Below are 24,364 nucleotides of genomic sequence, written 5' to 3' on the forward strand. Positions count from 1 at the left end.
TACCCATATTTCTTTTCTGACCTCAGCATTTCTTACTCTGTCTCTCTTTGTCTTTCCTACCATATTCCTCAGGAACTTTATCTCACTGGCCTGAATTTTACTCTCATCTCTTGCTGTCATTGTCCAAATCTCTAATGCATACGTTAATACAGGGGTATAGTATATTTTGTACATCATCTCTTTAGATTTCATAGGAACTTCTCTGTTCCACACCAAGTTCCTTACATTCTGGTAGAATGCATTTCCCACTTGTACCCTGCTGCTGATATTCTTACCCAACCTTGCATCTTGCATTATTTCACTTCCCAAATATTTGAAATATTCAACAACCTCAAGGTTTTGTCCCCTAATAACAATTGAGTCGTCCAGTTGTAAAAGCCGTTATGTCCAGTTTATCTCAAAATGTGTTATCACTGCCATTGTACGCAGCTCATCAAAATACACAATCCAGTAATGTAATACATGAGCAAAGTCCATTTAATCCATACATTTAAAGGGGACATATCAGTGGAACTGCTGCAGAAGTCGTTATGTCCAGCGTGTGTTATGCAACAAAGCTCATTATGTCCCAGAACCCTGTAAGAGGATCATACTTACATGAACAAAATCAGGCAACTGTGTTATAAAGGTGAAGTAAACTATAACTTAACAGCAATTGTGGTGAAGTGAAAAGCATACTGAAGCATGGGAAACCCTTTTCTACTATTGTGCTAATACCAGTGGAGGAAAGGGTTACTTAAGAAAGAAAAGCTCAGCGATCTGAACACATTGCTGACCAAACATGATGGGAAAGAGTGGATAAGGAATAATGACCCCACGTTCTACAAGACACTGACCAGCAACAAACTTTAAACAGTGAAATGTCAGACTATGACACTGATGTGGGATATTTTGTTGAGCACAATAACGGATTGTTAATATAACTGTACAAAATGTTAAAGAACTTATAAAATGTTTTGAATGAATGATGATTTCTTTATATAGGTCTAATCATAAAATCAAAGAGCGAGGATTAGATATCAAAACATTATATCCTAACCGTAAAATTATTTCCATTCATGCTATTTTCATAGTGTAATATGTTCAAACGTAGCTAATAAAACATTTCACCGTAAATCTGCACTCTATTCCATATACTGCTGCACATACCTTTTATCTCCACAAAACTGTTGCAAAACTCGTTATGTCCAAAAGTTTTTTGCAAAGAACATGGGTTTTATAAATTATATTTTGTGGAGATTTTGCAGTATGACAAAGATGAACACTTACTATTTAATTACAAAATTTCAACCTCCTATCTTTGTTACATAATGAATGACAGTTTTTTGTGCTTCCTGAAAAATTTGTTGTCTGCACATAACGGGTTTTGCAACTGGGCGACTCATATTCCTTTTCCTTCTCTTTCTCCTCTTGTCATCTCCACTGTTTTGCTCTTCTTTGCACCGATTTTCATACCATATTTCTCAATATTGTCATTTCAAACCTCACGTTGGATTTGTAAATCTGTACTATTGACTCCCCAGATCACTATGTCATCCGTAAACAACAATATTTTCATTTCCCCTCTATCTGCCATAAAGTGGATCTTGAAACAGAAAGTTTTCTTTCTCTTTCCACAGAAGGGCCTAAATTTAACAAAGAATGATACTGACTTCAGAAGTGGTTTTGATGGTAGATGAATTACCTTCGGGAGTTTTCTTTTCTGGTTCTTCTTCCTCTTTTGGCTCTTCTTCCATTTCTTTGACAGCATTGATGAAATTATAAAGACGTTTCAGTGGGCCTGGTTTTGCTAGTTCCATCTGACCTTCCTGTAAAGAAGACGCACAGAAGTTAGTATTCTGTCTCTTGGTTCAATATTGACTTGTACTGTTTGATACTGAACTATGAATCTTACCTCTCCTTCAGCAGGCTCCTGCAGAGCACTCAATGAAACATGACCCATCAACTTTCCATGGAAGTTGTTCAACCTTTCACACAATTCCTCACCACATGGGCAGTTTTCTTTGTCCTCCTCTTCAAGGTTCTTGAAACTTAATATGGCATTCATCTGGAAACATGAATGATGAAAAAGAATATAGTATACTAGTAAATACCAAATATCAATCATCAAAGATGGCTGACCTGTCATTGTGTTTATTACTGTGTGTGTTTCTGTTCTGACAACTAGTTTCTTGTCTTTGATGATTGATATACATACATTCAATTGTTCCATTTTCATTATTATGTTATAAACAACTCAAATAATGTAGGTGTGTTATGTATCTAGAGCTCCTTCTGTGGATCAATGATAGTGTCAATTTCTGGATCCCAAGATTGCAGGTTCCATCCCAGCAGAGGTAGTTGGAATTTTGAAGGGCAGAATAAAGTCCATTTGGCTCTCTACATTGTACAATATCAGCATGCAAAAGATCTCTGGTAACACATTTGGTGTTCACCAGATAAAATTAATTAAAACTCAGCCACAGTTCACCCAACAAAGCTTTGTTTCTCCTCATAAAATAAAATGCAACAACAAAATTGGCATGCAAGGCAGCCTAGATGGTGTCATATTAAAATATGCTGGTACATTGTAGCTTAATAATAATAATAATAATAATAATAATAATAATAATAATAATAATAATAATAATAATAATAATAATAATAATAATAATAATAATAATAATAATAATAATAATAATAATAATAATAATAATAAGCAGAAGAAGAAGAAGAAGACATAACATGCCTATCAAAGGGGAACTTGGTTTCATTTGGCATTCTAATTCCAGTGGTAAGCCATTTTAAAGGATCACAGTAACATTTTGGAAGTGGTCTAAAAATATTACACCGGGCGAGTTGGCCATGCGATTAGGGGCATGCAGCTGTGAGCTTGCATCTGGGAGATAAATCCCACTGTCGGCAGCCTTGAAGGTGGTTTTCCGTGGTTTCCCATTTTCGCATGAGGCAAATGCTGGGGCTGTACCTTAATTAAGGCCATGGCCGCTTCCTTCCTATTCCTAGTCCTTTCCTGTCCCATTGTCGCCATAAGACCTATCTGTGTTGGTGCGACGTAAAGCAAATAGAAAAGGAAAATTAAAGCATGGCAAATTCAATACCAAAAAATGCATAACATGCATAAAAATGTTAGAGATACAATATCATGAAGAGGAGATTGGTCCAATTCCAGCAGAGTCTTCATTACAATTATGAGCTTCACATTCCTATTTCATAAATTCCCCTTTCAAATATAACTCTAGATTTTAGTCCTGGTTTATTTTCATTTTGCAAGCGTCAAACTCTGTAAAGAAGTTTTTCAAGGGACTTCTTAATCAGGAAACTTCTTACAAGGGGAATGCCCAAAAACTTATTCTGTACTTTGAAATACATGTGAAACATACAGCCAACAGATTTCCTTGTTTGTGAACAATACCGAAATAGGCTGATTTATAAGAGCTGCTAAAAGAAAGCCACAGTATAAATATTAGATTATCATGACATGTATTTTTAGAGATAAAGTAAAATAATTGAACATACTGTATTGTAAAAATACTTGATAAGAGAAGGGAACATAATATATAAAACCTTGCACAAGAGATAAGAAGAAATACTAAGAACATTAAAATGGTAGATGGTAACCGTACATTATGTAAATTCCATATTGCATTAGACATTAAATACATTTCCAAGCACAAAAGTCTAGGCTCCTACTTGGGAAAGAAATTGTCCAGAGTTGACTGTTTTAGGTTTTTACTGTTTTCTTGAAGTATAAACCTCTCCATTTCCCACATTGCCTTCCATGTGTTCTGAGGCACACTGACTGAACCTTCCATAAACCGCCTTAGTTTTTCAAGGCAGATGCTTTCCGCACTGCAAGATGGTCTTGGGGAATTCTTTCTCATCATCATCATCATCATCATCATCATCATCATCATTATCTTCTTCTTCTTCTTCTTCTTCTTCTTCTTCTTCTTCTTCTTCTTCTTCTTCTTCTTCTTCTTCTTCTTCTTCTTCTTCTTCTGCCTGAATTTCCTTGCAGACCTCATTGATGGTCTGCTCCTTGCAAGTGATTACCATATCACCATATCAAGTTGTCGAAACTACTGGTAAACTTCATCTTCTCCTGTATAATTTTCCAGCACCCTGCCTCTTCATCACCAACTTCCATAACAATGCTGTTGGTACCACCACCGAATCCTGCTTTTTGAAGCAATTTGCTATTATTACAGGCTCCACTGAATCCCATGATGAGGCAATGAAATGCACTGTGTCCAAAAGAGATGGTTTGTAGATGGGTTTCCCTGCTTCCATGTGTAGTAGCATATGGCGCACAACTGATTTTTGGTACCTCTGCTTCAATACCTCAATGATTCATTGGTCCATGGGCTGTAGTACCAATGTAGTATTCGGTAGAAAAAATTCTACCTTGATGTTCCTTAAATGGGGCAACTCCTTGAGATGAGCAGGGTAGTGGTCCATAAACACCATAATCTTCCTATTCTGGCTCCCCATTTTGGCATCTAATGCCTGCATATACTCTTCAAACAGGGAACTTGTCATCCAAGCTGACTTGTTGCTGGTGTACTTGCACGGTAAAGTCTGTCATTTTTGAAACAAAGTGGCTTCCTAGACTTCCCTATCATCAGTAGAGGTAGTTTTTCAGTTCCTTCCATATTAGCACCAACCAATACCACAACTCGCAATTTACTAAATTTTCCCCCGTGGCAAGATTCTCCCTTCAAAACTAGAGATTTATGCAGGATAAGCAGGTAAAAAAGTGCAAATTCATCGAGATTAAAAACGTTGCAAGGTTTGTAACTGCTTATTTTAGCAGGCAGAACTATTTCTTTCCACGCTCCCCTTTCCTCTGCACTTACACTCTCTGCTTCGCCACAAATTGTTTTGTAAACGATATCGGCTCGATTTTTAAAGCAGTCCAGCCACCCGTTCGACGTGGTAAAAGGTACCATTAATTTGCACGCAATTTCTTCGGCTTTCTCCATCATAATATTCCCGCTCAAAGGTATGTTTAAACTTTGCTGCTATTTAAACCATATTAGCAGAGCTTGTTCTACTTCATCGTACTTTCCAGATTTAACTTTCTTGCCATTTGCTCAAGTATTCCCTGCAGAAGCCAAGATCTCTTATTTCTTCGCTATAATGCCATTCAAAGTAGATGGCGGCATCCCCAGCTCCTTCGCCAAAGCAACACGGGAATGTGTAGATGACTCTACTTTCCTTATAATCTCCACTTTGTCTTTAATTATTAGTGCCTTTCGCTTGATCATCTTCCTCTGAGTTCTGCTTATTTTCACTTAAAACGTTCGTACCTTGATATTACAAGTACAACTAACTTCACTGACTCCTATTAACACTAATTACGACACTACACTTGGCAATCCGTAGCTTAGGCTTACAAGACAAAAAGACAAGAAGTGTTCTACAGTTCGTTAGCATGTGCTTTCTATCCTCCTCACACCGCCCGAAACCTGCTTCAATTTAACGACAGCAAATGGGAAATCCAGCAACTTATTCTTAGAGATTCTTAGAACCTATTCATAGGCCTATATCGCCCCTGCATTCCTACTGGTTGTCATGGCAATGGGCATAGTTTCTGGCTGTTTTGCAAGTACCACTTGGACAAGCCGGTATTGAGTTTATTTTCCTGCTTTAATCCTCTTTATGCTATAGGTAATGAAGAAAAGAAACGCAGGTTCGAAGTTGCAGAAATGAGTGCATGGGAAAGTATTGGGGTATTTCGTGCGAGTGATAAAGGCACAGTAGCAACACTAACACATCTCAACGTAAACAGTTTCTTTCTCCGTGAGAATTTTATTTCAGGTCTCCTCATCCTTGTGCTACGTTCTAATAATGCAATGTAATAATTACGAGTGACACGATAATGCAATGTTTAGCTCGTATAAAGGTAAAAATAACTTTCAATTTTATGCCAACACGTGGTACTGCAATGCCTCTGTGTGCGTGTGGCCATGTGTCAGGCCCCCTCCCACCAACACCCAGCTCGTTATCAACATTCATTCAACTTCGTAGATGAACGGGATCTTTCGGCCGGCTGTTTGGCGGCATAATATGTATCAGCTGGCAAGTCGGCTGTTTCCTGCATAGAGTCGGGAAGTTTCTTTGATTCGTAATAGTTTATTCACTCAACTAATAATGGACATGGAAAATCTTATCAGTTTAGTTCCAAAACGCAACTTCCTCTACGACAAGACCCATAAGTATTGTTTCAACAACAATGTAAGAGAGAATGCCTGGAAGGAAATAAGCAAGGGAATGAAAAATCAAACAGGTTAGAATATTCAATTTTGTGGTAGATTAGGCCTATACGATAATTAGTTTATTTCACAATTACTGTTGACCTTATTTCAGAATCATATTATTATGTTGGAATCCATATACAGTACGGTATGTCAGTATGATAATTGACACGGCTTGGAATGTAAAGTATTTACCGTGAACAAGTTTATAAGTGGCATTCCCTATGGTTGTCGTGCATGTGTTCCTAACAGTATGGTAATGCATAAGAAGCTGCTGTGTTGTGGACAAATACATTTTTCTGTTTTTAATTAATGTTGAGGCCACCTTGATTAATGACTTCACCCTCTCACGGCATGCAACTTACTGCATTAAACTTTTATCAAACCATCCATTGCATGCTTTGTGTTTCTCGCGTAGAATCCCATTCGATTTGATTCTGCTTGATGTGAACGGTGGAGTGGAAATTTCAACCGACTGGTTCGATTCGATTCCACAAGGTGAGAGTGAGCATCTGGTGTTTGTGTTGTCATAGCGTGACATCATATGGCCTTGGCAAGCCCAGAGAGGCTCCGTGATGGATGCAAATGGTCTAACACAGGGTTCAACTTGCGCGGAGACTGGAGGGTTCTAACCATGAGTTGCTTTGAGTGGACATTTTCTATCTCAAAGGGCTCTAGAATTTGAACTGTTTAACTGGGAAATACAGTTGAAGTCCACTATAGCGAGTACGGCTTATAATGAGAACCCCGTTATATCGACAATATTTTGATGTCCCTTCAAAATTCCTATATTAAACTGTGTATTACCTTCGGTTACAGCGAGAGCCCTATCACTGACGCATGTGTTATTACGAGCGATTCAACGCTGTGTCCACTAGTGAGTTCTCTTGTCGACATTCAAAGGTGATGTCGGAGTCTATTGGTAATACCCGTCGACTGCTGTTCCGTAAAGAAAATTTGAAATGAAAGAGAACATATTTTCATAATAAATGCATAAATAACATGTCCAATAATAGTTCTTAACTGATTAAAAATAAAGGCTGACTAAACGATCACTTAATTTTAATGCTAAATACAGCAATTAAGTAAAAATGAGATACACCTCGAGATATGGCAGAGTGCATAATTGATTTCACAGGTTAGTTTATATTTTCTCGTATTTGGTTAAATTACAGAAAGGCTATTATCATGTAAATTTATAGCGAGCAGATTATAATTTCTCTAGTGGCGCTTGAACTATGTTTTCATCATATGTATAGTACGGTTAAGTTAGGATAGGTGACGTTGTTTGAATAAGGAAACTGAAACGTTTGCCACAAAATGCGATCGATCATCTTTGGTGCGGAATAGTTTTCTCGCTATGTGCATTTGCGAGCTCTCACATCGACATTCGAAGGCGATGTTGGAGTCGATTAGTAATACGGTACCCAATGACTGCTATTCTCTAAAGAAAATTTGAATGGAAGAGAATAACAAGTTTTCGTAATAAATGTGTAATAATGTGGCCGATAGTAGTTGTTAACTCGTTAAAAATAACGGCTGAAGTAAATAATATCTTAATTTTACTGTTATATACTGAAATTAAGTAAGAATGTGATACACCTCAAGATATGGCAGAGTACATCACTGATTTCAGAGGATAGTTCATATTTTCTCGCGTCTAGTTAAATTTCAAGCAAGGATAACTCATGCCTCTACATGAGCTTCAAATATGTTTTCATGACACCCATACGAGTAGGTTTAGGCGACGCCATTTGAAGAAGAAAACTCTGGAGTGATACCATATTTCTCTGAATCCAATACGACGTTTTTTTCCTCAGAATTTCATGCAAAAAATCACGGGTCGTCTTGCATTCATGGTCTAACTGTAATGAATACCACTGGCAACTCTCGTGGTAACCACGCTGCTTCTTTTTATACACAAAATTAGTTGACAATAAACCGCCTCATTATTATACATCGCTAGCCGTGACAACCGATTGTACAGTGCCTGTGTGTAACGTCACTGGATCTCGGGAAATAGCGAAGAGAGAATGACATTCTATTAGCCTCTACAAAAACGTTTCTCAAATCTGCAGATTGGCATCAAAACATGCGAGCCTTCGAATTCTTATAAAGGCCATGGCTACTCAGTGGCAGAGTTATAACATGTCTATTATACTTAACTCTTAGTAAAATTAAGTTTTATAGACAGCAATAATTTTGTCGTGATGGATAGTCGTAAAGATACGTGGAACAGGTACTGCCGACAAATTTTCAACGGGTTTTCATCGATATCATGCCAATTTTAAGTTAATGGGTATTAAACACTTGGAAATGTAGAATAATTGTGCAGATGCAAAAAAAATATGGCGTATGCCTAACTAAAGCCAAAGGTACAAAAAATGCATTCGGTGGTCCGCAACAAGGACACTTTAAAGAAGTCGAAAATGAAATTGTGAGGTATGTGCACGAAAAATGCAAGGGTGGAAAGGCCATACCGGCAAGTGAGACGTACGTGTAGCGGTAGCCGGTTATATCTGATACTGAGTAAAAGTACCGTAACAGTTTTTATAGACAGCAAGAATGTTTTCCTGACAGATCGCCATTTTGTAGAGACGCATGGAATAGGTATTACTGGCAAATTTTCAACGGGTTTCCTTCGGCATTATGATGCCAATTTTAAGTTAATTGTCATAAAACCCGTGGAAATAAAGAATAATTGTGCAGCTGCAAAAAATTGTGGCATAACGAAAGCCAATGTTCGGCGTCTAAAAATAGTATAAAAATGCGTACTGTACAACAAAGGCATTCATATGATTTTACAAAGCACTTTTTTGAGCCTGATTTATTAAATTTTTTGAAGGAAAAAGTGGGGTTTGTCTTCCATTCGGAGAAATACAAAACTGTAATTTTTTCAGAATGAAATTAAATATACATTTTCACGTCGTATCGGATTTCGAAAAATAACAAACAAGTAAGTCGTAGCATGGATATCATCCATGGAAACGCAAGTTTTGAACAAACTGATTGCTGTTTCATACCGACTTTTATACAAAAACCGGATATAACAACAATCCACTATAGCGAGTAAATTTTCCGGTGTTGTGAATTCTGCTATAACGGAATTCTGCTGTATATTTACAACAGAATACTTGAAATGGGAAAAAGTATACATGTATCTTAATGCAACCGATCAAGGGACAAAGAATATCACACGTCTTAGGCGGGAAAACTTCTTATGCGGTAATTGAAATTTGCTGTACACCTCTCCACATAGCAAGATATTTCTGATCAATCATACAGTTTTTTCAGCAGAGTGATACTCTGGCTTTGTTTACATTGGGCAACAGTTTACAATGAACAAACCATAATTCTACTAATCATGCACTGTTGCTCACCTGTTCTCGTGGAGGACATCGGAATTCCCTGGTCTTTTTGGCTGCCACAGCAGATGGAAGATCAGACTGTTTGATGTCAATGTATCTCCTCAGCTGATCCTACAACCATAAATTACAAATCATTTATTAGTTTCTGTTGGTACAATTTTGGAACAGAAAGAAGGAGAAAAACTTGGAAAATAATAACAACAAAAGTTAAAACATTGAGTGTAAAATAGAGTACCAGAAACAAATGAAATTTTCAAGCTGCCAAAGATACAAGTTAGTGATTTCTGAAGAGAAGTAATGACTGCCATACAATAAGCAATGTCATTCAACTCACTAATTAACCAATTATTTACTAATATATCATGTTTTAAAATTTGAAGTTTCCTTAATTTAAAGGCTACCTGACAGACAAATCATATATTAAAAATAAAACCAACATTTCCATGTTTTACATAAATTTACACATCGAAATAACATTGCAAGTTGTAAATCTCATTATAAAGCCGTATTGGAATTCAGAATACGAAGTTGTTATAATAATAAAAACCACCTTTCCAATACATAGTAATCCTTTATATTTAGGATAAAACTGTTAACAGATATTAAAATTAGGACATGTTTCGCTCATGCTTTGTGAGCATCATCAGCCAGAATAACTTAATTCAAGGTAGGTCAGGGCCCTGATCCCAGTACATATAATGTAAAAACGTCTAATAATACAATGATAAAACTAATTACACCAATTTAAAAATGATCAGTAAAAATATAATATGTCTATTAAAACATTTAGTGACCATTAAAATAGCTTGAAGTGTAGGTGAATGATATGAAAAGTTAATGATATGTTGCTGTGGATGATTATTCGTATGGTATGATGAGCATAATCCTTGTACAATGGCATTAAACTGTTTATAGTTGGGAACACTTTTACACAATAAAATCAACTATTGCGGACTGCTATCTTTTTATAGATGTCTTAAAATCAACATGTGTTGGTTGAAAAACGAATTGTGTAGATGGATAAAACGTCGCCAGGTTAGCGTGAAACGGTTGTAAGAGATTCCCTCGTGTTATATTTCATCGTAGTGTTATTCAATATATACTGTCAATGATCTTCGAACAGGGAACTAAAAGATCTCATAGGTGAAAAATATGAAACAGGTGAGCCCTGAAAAAGAAAAGAGAATAGGGCCCTGACCTACCATGAATTAGGTTATTCTGGCTGAAGATGCTCACAAAGCATGAGTGAAACATGTCCTAATTGTAATATCTGTTAATGGTTTTATCCTAAATATAAAGGATTACTATGTATTGGAGAGGTGGTTTTTATTGTTGTAACAACTTATTATGGAAATGACATACCGATCATTAGACAATGGATATTCAAGTAAAAAGTAACTAAAGAAAAACAGAAAAAGAGAACTAGAGAGACAAAAGAATATCATCATCATCATCACCACCACCACCACCACCACCACAAAGGTTGACTGATCATCTTCCAAAGTATACTTTCCCCAGTTTCATTACTTAGATTTAGAGGTCCCCAAGGACATTAACTTAAAAATTAGGCTCATAAAACACTGATCATACTTCAAAATATAGTTGTCCACTATATTATCCAGAAATTGATTAATCCTGATGCCTTGATTCTTATTTTCAAGGAAGGATAAATTAAGTATGAAAATACAGTACAAATGATAAATTCTTTGATAGTAATAATACCTAGGCAGGCGACGTGACCCTGCTCTTCTAATGCAGTAGGCCATACAGCCAGTGACTCAGTGCCAAGTGTTGGGCAGTGGGAAATAACCAGACACTCTGAGAGGGCAAAATGGCTTTGAGTGGAGGAACCCTCTTGGGAGGGCAGTAGTCCTCAGAGGAGGAAATGCCTTTGAAACCCATCTGGTGGCATCTGAACCCCAGGTTAGGGGCAGCTACAAGGGCAAATGTTATCCAGGTTAGGAGCAGCCTTTTAGATCCCATGGGGGGGGGGGTTGGTGTCAGAAAGGGCATGCAGGTGTAAAAATTTATGCCAGAATCAACAACAAACCTCGCCAAAAGCTGGAAACTGTTCAAGATGATGATGTTGAAATGACAACAGTAAATTTGAAGCAATATGTAGTATTTATGATATGATATGATATGCCTCCAATATTACCATTCTTAACTAGGCTCGTTGAATTGCGTCTAAATATGCATCGGTTCAAATATGCACGAGGGCAGTTTTTTCCTATTTGTGACAGATGTTACATATCATTTAATCATTTAATGTTTTAACTTGAACTACATTGGAAAGTGTTTTTAATATTATTATTATTATTATTATTATTATTATTATTATTATTATTATTATTATTATTATTATTATCGTCATCATCATCATCCAGCTCCATGGCTAAATGGTTAGCGTGCTGGCCTTTGGTCACAGGGGTCCTGGGTTTTATTCCTGGCAGGGTTGGGAATTTTAACCATCATTGGTTAACTTAGCTGGCACGAGGGCTGGGTGTGTGTGTCGTCTTCTTCATCACTTCATCCTCATCACGATGCGCAGGTCGCCTACGGAAATCAAATCAAAAAGACTTGCACCTGGCGAGTCGAACATGTCCTCGGACACTCCTGGCACTAAAAGCCATACGCTGCTTCAAGTTGTTGTTGTTGTTGTTGTTGTTATTTCCTATCAACTATCAATATGAACTATCAATATGAGTAATTATTTATTTTCTCATTAACCATGTCATTTTTCAAATCTCCTGATTCTGTTAACATTTATCCATTATATCTATTTATCCGTGTGTAGCTGCGATGCAAGTCTTTCACTCATTGTATGCTTCTGACTCGAGTAAATAAATACTCATTGTTCTCGTTCAGTGAAGGTCGTGTCTGGTGTTGGCAGTCATTATAGGCAGCTGGCCTTCAGACGTTCACTTCTACAGACATGCCATGGGGATTGAATTTTTATTGGGGCTTTTGCCCCAGATTTGACCCTTTTTAGCTTATTATCTGTATGTATTCATATTTTAAATCATTCGTCTACATTTTTAGTTTATTCTCACTCTTTCTTGATGTTATTTGTTTTATATCACTTGCTGTGTTGAAAGGTTCTATTAAATTGTAAGATGGAATTTTTACCTCCGTAACCCATTATCTCTTGTTTCATTGCAAGGCTCATCCTTACCTAGGTTGATCATTTTCTAACAGTGTTAAACTGTTCATTTTTTGGTTAGCATTCCTCTGATCAACCTTAATTTTCTTGAGTTGAGAAGTTCTCATTCTGCATTCATTGTCTTGTTATCACCATGTAATTCTGTATATTATTTTTATTGTTATCATTTTCTTTCTGTTACATTTCAAGGTTTAGCATTGACTGTGTTAACCATTTTTCTGAAATCATTTAAACTTCTATTTTTGGGTTTTTGTTCCTAGATCAACTCAATTTTTGTCTAGAGTTGAGAAGTCTCGCTCCCCTATTCTTAAATGTTATTTTAAAGTAATCCAGCATCAATATTGTAGTTTTATTTCCACTTTCAACTATGTGATGTAATAACAATGTTATTGTTGTCAAAGTTTGGCCTCTTGGATAGCCAGGGTAACCTTATTTTTATTTAACTATTGATATGTGTAATTATTCTAAAATCAAGGAGGATCAATTTGTAACAAGATTATAATACTTGGTGAATAATTAATCAAAATACAGTAATTCTCAATTGCTCCTTGTTCTCTGAACATTCAGATGTTCCCTGAGTGAAATTTGGTTTGAATCGCCCTTAGCAACCATTATCGGAATAATTGAAGTTCATTATCTGTTGATATGAACTGTGAGTTACTGACTGATTATTGACCTGTCTAGACGAGTTGTGTAGGTCAAGTTATGACTGCGGTAATCAGCTGAGAATTTAGATTGAATTGAATTTCATTGGATTTATTTAATCCCATTTTTTTTATATCCTTCACTAGCTTATTATGTTGGGATACCTACTTTATTTTATGATTAATATGTACATTTTTCCATCTTAATGATATTTTATCTTTGTTAATGGGAGCGTTGATATGATAACATCAATTATCTCAGCTTCTTGCTCTTCCCTCATTATTTAATATTTTATTCGGTTATTATATAGTGTTCCCTTTCACTTCCCTGAACTGTTTATTTCAGTTATTGAAAATATTTCTTTAAAAATTTAACCAAAACTTAATTAATTTCATTTGGGTAAGAGATCTTTAATTTTCAAGTACCTCTTGTATTAATTTCAAACTTTCATTTTCATCTTCACCAAATACCTCCTGAATTTATTTCAAACTTTTATTAAATTTATTTTAAGTTACGGTATCATTTCTTAGTTAGATATCAGCAATACATGACTAGATATTATTTATTGATCCCTTCCTTCCATTGTTTCCACTTGTCTTTTGTTTGTAATACCTTACACCTTGTGTGATTGATTATTTCTGGGTATTACTTGGTATTTAATTACCTGATTTCCTTATGTGGTAACTTCTATAACTCATGACGTATTAATGTAGTGGGCGATGCAATGGTTTATTTATGGAGTTTGTGTTTGATGTCAGCAATTAATTGATTAATTTATGAATTAAAATATTGTGCCATTACACAGAAAATGTTCAGAATAGATCAGAGAGCATCATACATACAACTTTCCCACATTTTTAATCCAGAAATTCCAGTCTTGACAAACCATGAAGAAACAATTTGATAGTTTATTTATAAAGACAACATAATTATATAGGGACAACTCATAAATCTTTTGGACAAACTGAAAAGTTTGGTTAGTTTCTTTTCATTGGCAGCTATATTTTGGCTAGCATTTTACAGGGAAAACTGTAGTGAAGCCAAGATGCTTGTGAATATACTGTTATGTCATTTACTTCCTCCATATGTATTTAAGTTCATCCTACTTTGAGATTCTTTACTGTGGATGGAGAGGTTCTTTTACGGTTACATCTGTTATTATTTCATAATTTTCTACAGAAACATTTTTTGATAGTCCTTAGTGTTGCATTATTTATCCAGTCCCATTTTATATCTGACATGTTCCTATGATGATATAGACAATATGTTAAATTTATATGCACTTGTGCACGTTTTAGCATCAACTCATATCTATCAATTTCCTATTTCCAGAATGTATGAAAGTTTAATTAATTTTATTAATTTTACTTGACAAATTAAAGCTATATTACCGATTGCAGGTCTCCTACAAAGTCAGAGCTGAAGGCAATGATTGACTCAACACGATGCCGCAGCTGAATATCGCCAAGATGATGTAGCAAGTAACACATTTGCAACTTTGCACCCTCGGCCATCTTCATCTGTAGTAGTCCTTTACGGTGTTCATCCTTACCATCTGTAACACACAGGTAATATTATACAAAACTGTATGTTTTTTAAGCACAGAACGTAATAGGACTGTAGTATAGAATGAAAAATGGGTAGAAATACTGTTCAAGGCTATTGGAAAATGTCTCTGAAGGTTTTTAAAGAAGAAGAAGAAGAAGAAGAAGAAGAAGAAGAAGAAGAAGAAGAAGAAGAAGAAGAAGAAGAAGAATGGAATAGCAGGACTATCCAAGACTGCTAAGACACCAGTTGAAGTATTGCAACTGACCTCAAAGGGAAGAGAAAAACTATCTTCCAGTCTATGGAACAAAACTGGTTGCTTTTTATGGATATCAATTGTAATGGAGGAGCCATTCCTAAAAATTTTATGGTATGTCAATATCATTCTACGGAATGGTAGAAGAAATTGTAACATGCACAAATCATTAAATATTGATGATTCATTCATTATACTCTCAACCCAATGATGCAATCAATATGAATCTTCTTGAGCTGAAGGCATGTTTAAGTCTTTTGCTTAAAAGTCTCTCACACAAATTTGCAAGATCAATGGCAAAATGATGGTACAGGAATAGAATAGGCCTATTTCAGACTTACAATGGGCAGAAACTGTTTCTAGCTGAAATGCCTGAAACTTGATGATAACATCTCCTGAAACCAGAGTAAACTGATGGACAAACTGGCTGCAATGCGATACTTAGTGAACAGGGACATGGTAACTGTAGGAAGCAATATAGTTTGTCAGAACTAGTGACCACTGATGAAATGCTAGACTCATTTAGAGGTAGATGCTGCTTCTGTCAATACATTCCATCCAAGCCGGCTAATTATGGGATAAAGGTTTTTGCACTTGCTGGTGTCAGGATGCATTATGTAAGTAATACCAATATAAATGGTCCATTATTGGCTCCAAGTAGCCTACGCAGTGGCCTCCATGGTATGCACTAGCCATGCTTCTTGGTAGGTGTGCTATTTACCAACTGATGAGCCCATCTTAGCACACTGGGGCAAAATGCTGGGAACCAGGAATGAGTTAGCTGGAAAATTTATAATGTCCAATAATGGACCATTTATATTGGTATTATAAATTTACTCGTTCGGGACAAATATTTCAGGTTCCCAATGGGAATAAAACATCTATATCATTATGTAAGTAATGCGGAGAAATACTGCAGAAGACAGCCTGAAGGCTCATACCAGTGTGCAAACATGCCACACCAAATGGAAAAAAAGGAAGGTTCACATCGAAATAGAAAACTGATAGAAATGTTACTTGCAATGACCGGTTTGAGTCTGCTTCACTCACTCAAGATTAGCCTGAAATTATAAACTCACACTTACTGGAACGATTTGCAAAAATCATAGTGAAATTCCTCCTTATGACACATGATAGGTACCGGCCAATGGAATTAAGCATATTAGTTTTTAGGAACCCTCTAACCCTTGTGTCAAGCAGCTCCAGAAAGGGCAAAGTTGAATTGATCCTATCCACATTCCATGAGAACAGGTCTGTTGATGATGATTCAGAACGATCAACAAATCAATGATTACCTTCTATAATGAAGTCAGGTCAGGGGTTGATAAGGAGGATGAGATGAAATGCATTTACTGTATAGTAAAAATATCACAACAATGAATTTCAAAGACAGTAGCAATAATACTGTCCCAAGGAAAGTTCTTTTGAAGATCTTAGCTGAGCACCTCCTCACTGACCACCTGAAATTGAGGGTTAAATTTGAGCATATCTGAACTACAACCCACCAACATCTCCAGGAAATCTTTGGAATTTCCATTGCACAACCTTCAATGAGGCCCAGGGAAGAACCAACCTGAGGGTGATTCAATTTCAAGAATTGGAAGAAAAACAGACCAACGAGGTTCGAGTGCAAATACTGGGAAAAGTGAATAAAGGTTCAAAAATCGTGCTTTTTATTTTCTTCGTGGTTATGATTTTACCATGCTTCTACTAAAGAACACTGAAATTTATATCCTTTGTACAGAAACCCTTTCTTCTCCAATAAATGATTTGTTAAGAGCATAACTGTAACATTCCCAGCTTTCTTTTTAAACACTCATATTTAGGTTGGAATTTGTTTAGCAGTCACACTGAGAACTTCTATAGAACAAAACTGGTTGACTTTTATGGATATCAATTGTAATGAAGGAGCCATTCCTGAGAGTGTTACGATATGTCAATATTGGGAAAGTAATCTCATTGCCACTTTGTTTTTACCAGGTGTAAAGTGAAAAGCTAAAACATAACACAGGTAATGCTTTATTTATTTATTTGGATGGCTGGAATGCAGAAACTGAACTCTTTCTTTGTATCAATCACTAAATTGTAGTGTTTGTTTAAATATTGCCCAAGCAGAAAGCTTTATGTTCTAAACATGAACTCTTTGTTACTCTGGAAGTTAAGAGTTAGCTGAATCTACTTACTTATTTTAACTATGCATTTATACTAGAATCTGACATGGAAGAAGGGCAATTAAGAAGCTTCCATACCAAAATTTAAATGCAAAATAATGCTTCTCACCTTTTTCAAATGTTGGATCCCAGGTCTCTGGATCAATCATAATGAGTAGTTTCTCTACATCCTCATCATTCAGCATCCCCACTAACAATAAGCGGTCCACAAGCTTCAGCAGAGGCCTAAACAAGAGGGTCAAAATTAGTTCATCAGAGGACAACAGAGTTTTATTACAAACATGTTTTGCTTATGTTTTATTGGTTTCATACACTATTAACATTCCGAGCCACCTGTCAATAGAAGCTATGTAATGTAAACTTGTGTCCTTGTGCCAAGTTGGTGCAATTCTTTTTAGGCACATCCAGATGGAGGTGAGCTGCATGTACCTCATGTATCAGCACTCCTGACAATCTTAAATTTCTGACAGAACCGGGAATCGGATCTGAGCCTCTAAGGATGGCAGCTAATAGTGTTAACCATTACACTACAGGTGGACATTTGAAACTATAATTCTAATATTACAAGTATAATTAAAATATACAGGTAGTTAGTAATAAGAAGGCAAAACATCAGATTAGATTAGATCATGCAGTGCAGTAAATTCCTCCAAGGATAATTACCTGAAACTAAAGAAATGTTTAGCATGTACATAGCCACACTGTTTTTCCATAATAAATAAATAAATAAATAAATAAATAAATAAATAAATAAATAAATAAATGAATGAATGAATGAATGAATGAATGAATGAATGAATGAATGAATGAATGAATGAATGAATGAATGAATGAATGAATGAATTAAATAAATAAGTTGGGTAGTTATATTTTTCAGGATAAAAGAGTACTGTAATTAACTGGTTGAGTAACCAAAATCAGCATAACAACATATTCCAATATGAAATGTAATGGATTTAAAATTAAAAAATGGAAATTCATCACCATTTAACACCAATGGTATTTCCAAATACTGCTCTGCATGATCCATGGTCTTAATCAATATAATTTCAATTAAAGATAAGAAGTTAAAACCTCTATTTCATTTGCCTTAAAATATCTGCTCTGCTGCCTACTTTCATACATTGAAAATTTTTAACCATTCACATTATCCTTTCATGTCAGAAAACAAATTAAATGCAGTACAGTGATGCATTTGGAGTGTTAATTATATATGTCTGTGAATACCATGAGGTTAAAATAAAGTAACCAAATAATGGACAATAACAGGTTACAGTACGCACTCAAAAGACTGATATCTCGGAACGTTAGTACATGAAGTACAAAGAATGAAATAGATGTTATGTGTTTTCATTTTTCCAGTTCACTGTTAATACTGAAAACACTGTAAATCCTAATTAAAATTTTCAGTTTAATTTAAAGATCCAGGTCATACTGAAAAACTTACACAAAAAGATTTTCATTGCTGCCTCCAATTGGATCTCGGTTATGAACCTGGTTGATCTGCACAGCTTCATCCAAAGCTGCCATAATGTAGTCCTTGACAACATCCAAGGGAAAGAAGGGACTGTATAAGGTCTTGATATTGTCAATAGCCTCCCTGCAAAGGGGTGAAAAAATAATAAGGAAGAAAATAACAGTGGGAACAGCGATTATTGTATTTTAAAACAAGAATGAATTGAAACACAGTAAGCTGTGAAATATGAGTGTTCTTCATTTCCTAGAAGAATACAATCCCATTTTGCCAGAATAGCTTGAGAGTCTCATTTTCCCAACTACCAAAATGGGAAGCCTTCCATACTGTCACATGGGGTAATTTTGGGCACTCATAACAAACTTTTTATTTTTTATTTGATATTTTAAAAGTTACAATTTCTATATCCAACTACATGTGTGACAATGACAATGAATACTATATGTTTGATAATGAATACAGGAACAAACACACAAACTTAACACCAGTTAAAAAAAAAGAAAGAAGTATCTAAAAATCTCCCTTCCATGGGATAATTTCAGAAACTCACCATTTTTAAGTTGCTGTCCATTTTTACTCCATGTGAAGTTACTTTTATTTAATTAATTATTTAATAGTAAACAGGTAATTTCTACACTTAAAGTGTACATAAACTCTAATCAATTTGAGGAGGGCAGTATCTGTGGAGGTTGTCCGTATCCCTCTGTATTTTCTTTCTATTTTTCCTTCTTCCTTGTCATTTTGTTTATCCTTTTATGTGTTCCTTTCGATATTGCTATCTAAGGCAGCCCATCACAGGCTGAAAGTAATATGGTCAGATATTAAACTGCAATCCTGTGACACTCCAAAATATCTAGGAGTTATTCTTGATAAAGCTCTCTCATTCAAGAAACACTGCTGAAATACAACTTGAAAGTTTCCACAGGGACATTATGCTGAGAAAATTGGTTGGATCACAATTGAGTAGTCAACCACAAACTGTTTGTACTTCAGCATAGATACTCTGTTATTCTGCCACAGAGGATGCCTGTCCAGTTTAGTACAGTTCATCTCATGCCTAACAGGAGGATAAAGCTCTCAACGAGACCTGCAGGTTAACAGCAGGTTGCTTAATGTTGACTTCAGTTGAAAGGCTTCATCAATCTGCAGGAATATAACCATCCCATGTTCACAGAGAAGTAGCTGCAAACAAGGAGGGATCCAAAGTCGAACATCTAAATACTCATTTGCCATATGGACATGAACATCTTCAGCAGTGTTTGGGGTTTCTCTCCTAATTTACATATATGAAATGAAGATTCTGCTTAGTTGTTCTTCATAAATAGAAGTACATACGAGTTGTACTGCAAACTGCGAGAGCCTAGGAAGTTTAGTCAATCTAAGACTAATATATACCTTATTGGCTCGAATATAAGACGAAGCTTTATACGTTAAAACCTACCAATAAAAAATGTTGTCATCTTATATGAGCGGCCTAACATTAAAAGACTCATTTTCCTGAAGGTCTATTTGTACAGTTCCCCAACTGCACTGGCTTGTGGTAGAACTCACAATGTCCATCACAGCTGAGTTTCAACGTCACAAATAAACCTAAATTTCTTGAGCTTCAACATTTTTTTAAAAATTGAATTTGTGGCTATGTATGATGTATGTTGTTTGGGTTGCATCATTGTGTTAATGCATTCAGTGTTGGTCAGTATTCCAGTCATGGTGGATCATGTGGAAAGGAGATTGCAGCCTATTTGTCCTTTCAGTTAAATACAGGAGAGAGCTCATGATATAACTTCGAATTACATGTTTTATGCAAGACAATACATGCTGACAATGTATGAATTACACAGAAGTTCAATGTTTCTGAGTGTCACATATAACAGTGGCAGAAAGGAAAGTTTAAGAATGCTGGAACATCAAGAGAAACATTCAGAGGATCAAAAACAGGAGATTTTCATTAATGTGATAGATTTGTTGACTTATGCAGGAGAAATGAAACCAGGGTTATTCAATTAGGCATGAAGTTTTCGGTATGAAGGTATTAGAGGCAACAGGTGAGTTAAAATGTTCCAGTAATTGAATTTAAGGCAAGCTTGGGGTCATTAAACAATTGTTGTGGAGTTTGGGACTGTATTCACTATATCATACTACTATTACATAGTGCTTACTCGCAAATTATGGCAATAAATTTTCCTCCTATCAACACAATAAAACTTCTTAGATTTACTTTAGGGCTTATTAAATCATCTTAGATACAGCAGAGCTTCAGTATGTTGTAATTACATTCATTATTTAATTCTTCTTGAAAATACTTTATATGCAAGCCAGTACAGTAGTTCAATGTTTTCTTGTAAGGTGGCTCTACACAGCATATCACAGAGTTTGTATATAAGCCATTTATATTTTCTGTCAGAGGTACACAAATACTGAAGTGTACTATGCTCAACATGCAAGCTGAAAAGGAAAAGGCTGCTGTCAGGTCATGCCTGAATTCTGAGTGGAAAAGTTTAATTAAATGAGTAACTTTAACATTGGAAGAAAATAATAGCTACTTCTCAATTCTGAAATTCAGTTCTCCATTCTTAGTTTTAAAATTATTTCAGTTTTTCACGATATAGGATAAAATATCAAATTAAGTTTCATGCTTACGTAATGTCAGTCATTTTCATCTGCGGTCGAACCGATTCTGTCTTCAGGGAGCGTAAACTGTGGCCCATTTCCGGATCTTCATACAATTCCTTCAGCTCTGGACCCAGAGGAATGATGTACTCATTCTTACAAACTTCCCTGTACACACAGAAAAGTACATTATTTAATGGAAAAAGAACACTAAAGTACATGCTAAACATGTGGATGTAGGTAGTTTGTCCATTCTCCTTGTCTCCTTTTGTATTTACAATATATTTGTTCCTTCTCTTGCTTCCTCTACGCACACTTACTTATCAATGCACTTATTCTTTGTACAGCTTTAAGATCTCCATCCTAGCTTCCTGCCATGATAAATGTTAAATATATTTTTAGACATAGTATGGGCTTTGGGGTTTATGCCATGTCAGGAAAACAAGGTGAAACTCTTTACGTTTTGCAGAGAACTTTGCTTCATGTCCTCAGAAGAAAATATTGACTGTTCATAAGGAAGACTTCTACAATAATGAGGGTTTGAATTTAAGAAGCTGGAGCTGTAGTGGTACGCTCATTCATCACCAGATGGCTCGCTGTATGCTGCCACAGCGCTGACATTTCAAGCGGGAGCTGACGACAACATTAAGCTCCAATTAAGATGTCCTATCACACCGCTTGTGTGCGAAAAGTAACAGAGAGGACATCAGACAAATCGGGGGCGAATGTGGTAGAAGAAATAAATAGAAACTAATAAAATAAAATGCCTGCATTAATGTCTACAAGTATGGGCCATGAAAGCATCGATGTTAAAGTTAAATATATTGATTATCTGTTTTGTTATGGTCTACTTGCAATTCTTTTCTTTTTAATACTGCTAATGTGAATGGTAATGGTAGAAACAGCATTTTTAGAAAAGCCTAACTAATATTTTGGATGAATGTTCGGCAGTTTGAGAATACAACTCACTGACATACTTCCATGTGTTAAGAGCTGCTTCTGTTGTGTCAAGATATTATTTTTGCAATTAAACTGTGTAATTGGTGCCCATTTTTGTGAATTTACTTTTGATTTATAGTTTTCCTGTTAATCAGATAAGTTAATCAGATGTATAGCATTTTTGATATTAATGTGACTTTAAATTCATGATTATCACACTGAAATGTAGGCAGTTAATATCACTCTTAAGAGACTCTACTTTTTCTTGGTCTAATGTAGGTCTCTTATTTCCTTAAGAAAATATAATTATTACATGGAATAATGGTAATAGTTGCAAGAGAATACTTACATACTGGTTGCATGTGATTCAAGATGCAAGGCAATGAGCAGGTCATAGAAGCTTCGTCTCAGTGGACCAGACATGTATTCTGAACGTATGGCATATAGAAGCTGTTTCTGATCCACATGCATACAGAGTGCATGAGCAGCTCGGTAGTTGGACTGATAACAGAGGGCAGCATACAGCGTCAGGGTGTGTGCATGGAAGCTGTAAACATGAGAGAGTGCAAATTAATATATCTCCAAAGTAAAAATCAAGAATCAAAGAAAAATTAAATGAATATCTTCTCCATTGTATTTTCCCCACTTATGTAGAGTCTGCATTCTTGTTTTCTTTCTCTGCTTCATATGATCCATAGCATTCCAAGGGTTGAGTTTTGCAAGGGACATATCATCTCTCACCCTGTCCAGCCAACGTGTTTTATGTTCATCCTTGAAGCCAGCCCTCCTCTGCCGAAGGGCAGTCTTTGTTGTAGAAGTGTCAGTGCTGTGAAGTACGTGCTTATACCCCCATAAGACATGATTCGCACATTTTCTCTACGATTGGGGCAACCCTGAATTTCTTATGCACATCATTGTTCCTCACATAGTCTAGTCAAGTCAATGCAATAGACCACTGCACAGATTAAGATTTCTAGAGAATTACAGTATAATAAAACCTTGTAAACTATAATAATAAGAAAAGGCAAGCTAGTCAATAATCCATATACTTTCAAATATTCCTTTACTATTGTAAAAAGCTAAGACAGCTACAAATGGACACACTATGGAAGTTAATTTTTGAGTGCTTGGTTTGCACCGTATTATAAAACCAATACAGAGTTGACCATAAGTTACAGCAGACATGGGAATAAACCAATGAATATCCAGATAATATTTCTTACATAAGAAAACCAGCTTCACTGTATTTTTCTAAAACAAGATATCACTTCAATTTTAGAGGTTTGAGGTATTGTGTACAACAGCAATTTACAGCTGAGTGAAGACTGTTTGACAACCTGTGCCACTATTGCATCTGTTGTAGAGTATGTATGATTTTGTGATCCTTTTTCTTGTCAAGAGAACAATCTCTGTTTTATGATCTGCAAGTTGTAATCTGTGATTCGCCATCCAATCTTTCACTCGTCGCATTACTTGATTTAGCTTAAACTGAGCCAACTCCAAATTTCGAGCAACTATCAAAACAGCTATATCATCAGCATAGCCCACTAGCATTGTGTCTTCTGGCATCTCTAACCTCAACAATCCATCATATACTATGTTCCACAGATTTGGGCCAAGGATGGACCCTTGTGCTGCACCAGCTGTGAGCCGTTTTACTCTCTGCCCATCTTCTGTGTGATATACTAGATTACGATCTTTCAAATAATTTCTCATTATGCGCATGAGATACTCCGATAGTTTGAAAGTATTTTGAAGCGCTTCCAATATGTCATTCCAACTGATCGAGTTGAAAGCATTCTTAACATCAAGGGTCACAAGGAGTGTCACTTTATGAGAGTGATGATTACCCATTTGTGCCCTTTTAGCTGTATTCAACACTTCCCATACTGCATCGATTGTCGAATGCCCTCCTCGAAAACCATGTTGACGATCA

At 35.9% G+C, this 24,364-nt stretch overlaps 1 protein-coding gene across 1 annotated transcript in view; it reads right to left on the reverse strand.

Moving 5' to 3' along the window:
• The window catches only part of RyR (Ryanodine receptor), a 623,761-nt gene that overhangs the window by 231,482 nt on the left and 367,915 nt on the right, over positions 1–24,364 (reverse strand). The window contains exons 38-45 of the mRNA XM_067151578.2: positions 22,778–22,975; positions 21,520–21,657; positions 18,853–19,005; positions 17,515–17,630; positions 14,825–14,988; positions 9,638–9,736; positions 1,895–2,047; positions 1,685–1,808 (exon numbers count right to left, since the gene is read on the reverse strand). Of these exons, the coding sequence (XP_067007679.2) occupies positions 1,685–1,808; positions 1,895–2,047; positions 9,638–9,736; positions 14,825–14,988; positions 17,515–17,630; positions 18,853–19,005; positions 21,520–21,657; positions 22,778–22,975 (1,145 nt within the window). The remainder of the gene's footprint in view (positions 1–1,684; positions 1,809–1,894; positions 2,048–9,637; positions 9,737–14,824; positions 14,989–17,514; positions 17,631–18,852; positions 19,006–21,519; positions 21,658–22,777; positions 22,976–24,364) is intronic.

Source organism: Anabrus simplex, chromosome 7, assembly GCF_040414725.1.
Source record: "Anabrus simplex isolate iqAnaSimp1 chromosome 7, ASM4041472v1, whole genome shotgun sequence".
NCBI lineage: Eukaryota > Metazoa > Arthropoda > Insecta > Orthoptera > Tettigoniidae > Anabrus > Anabrus simplex.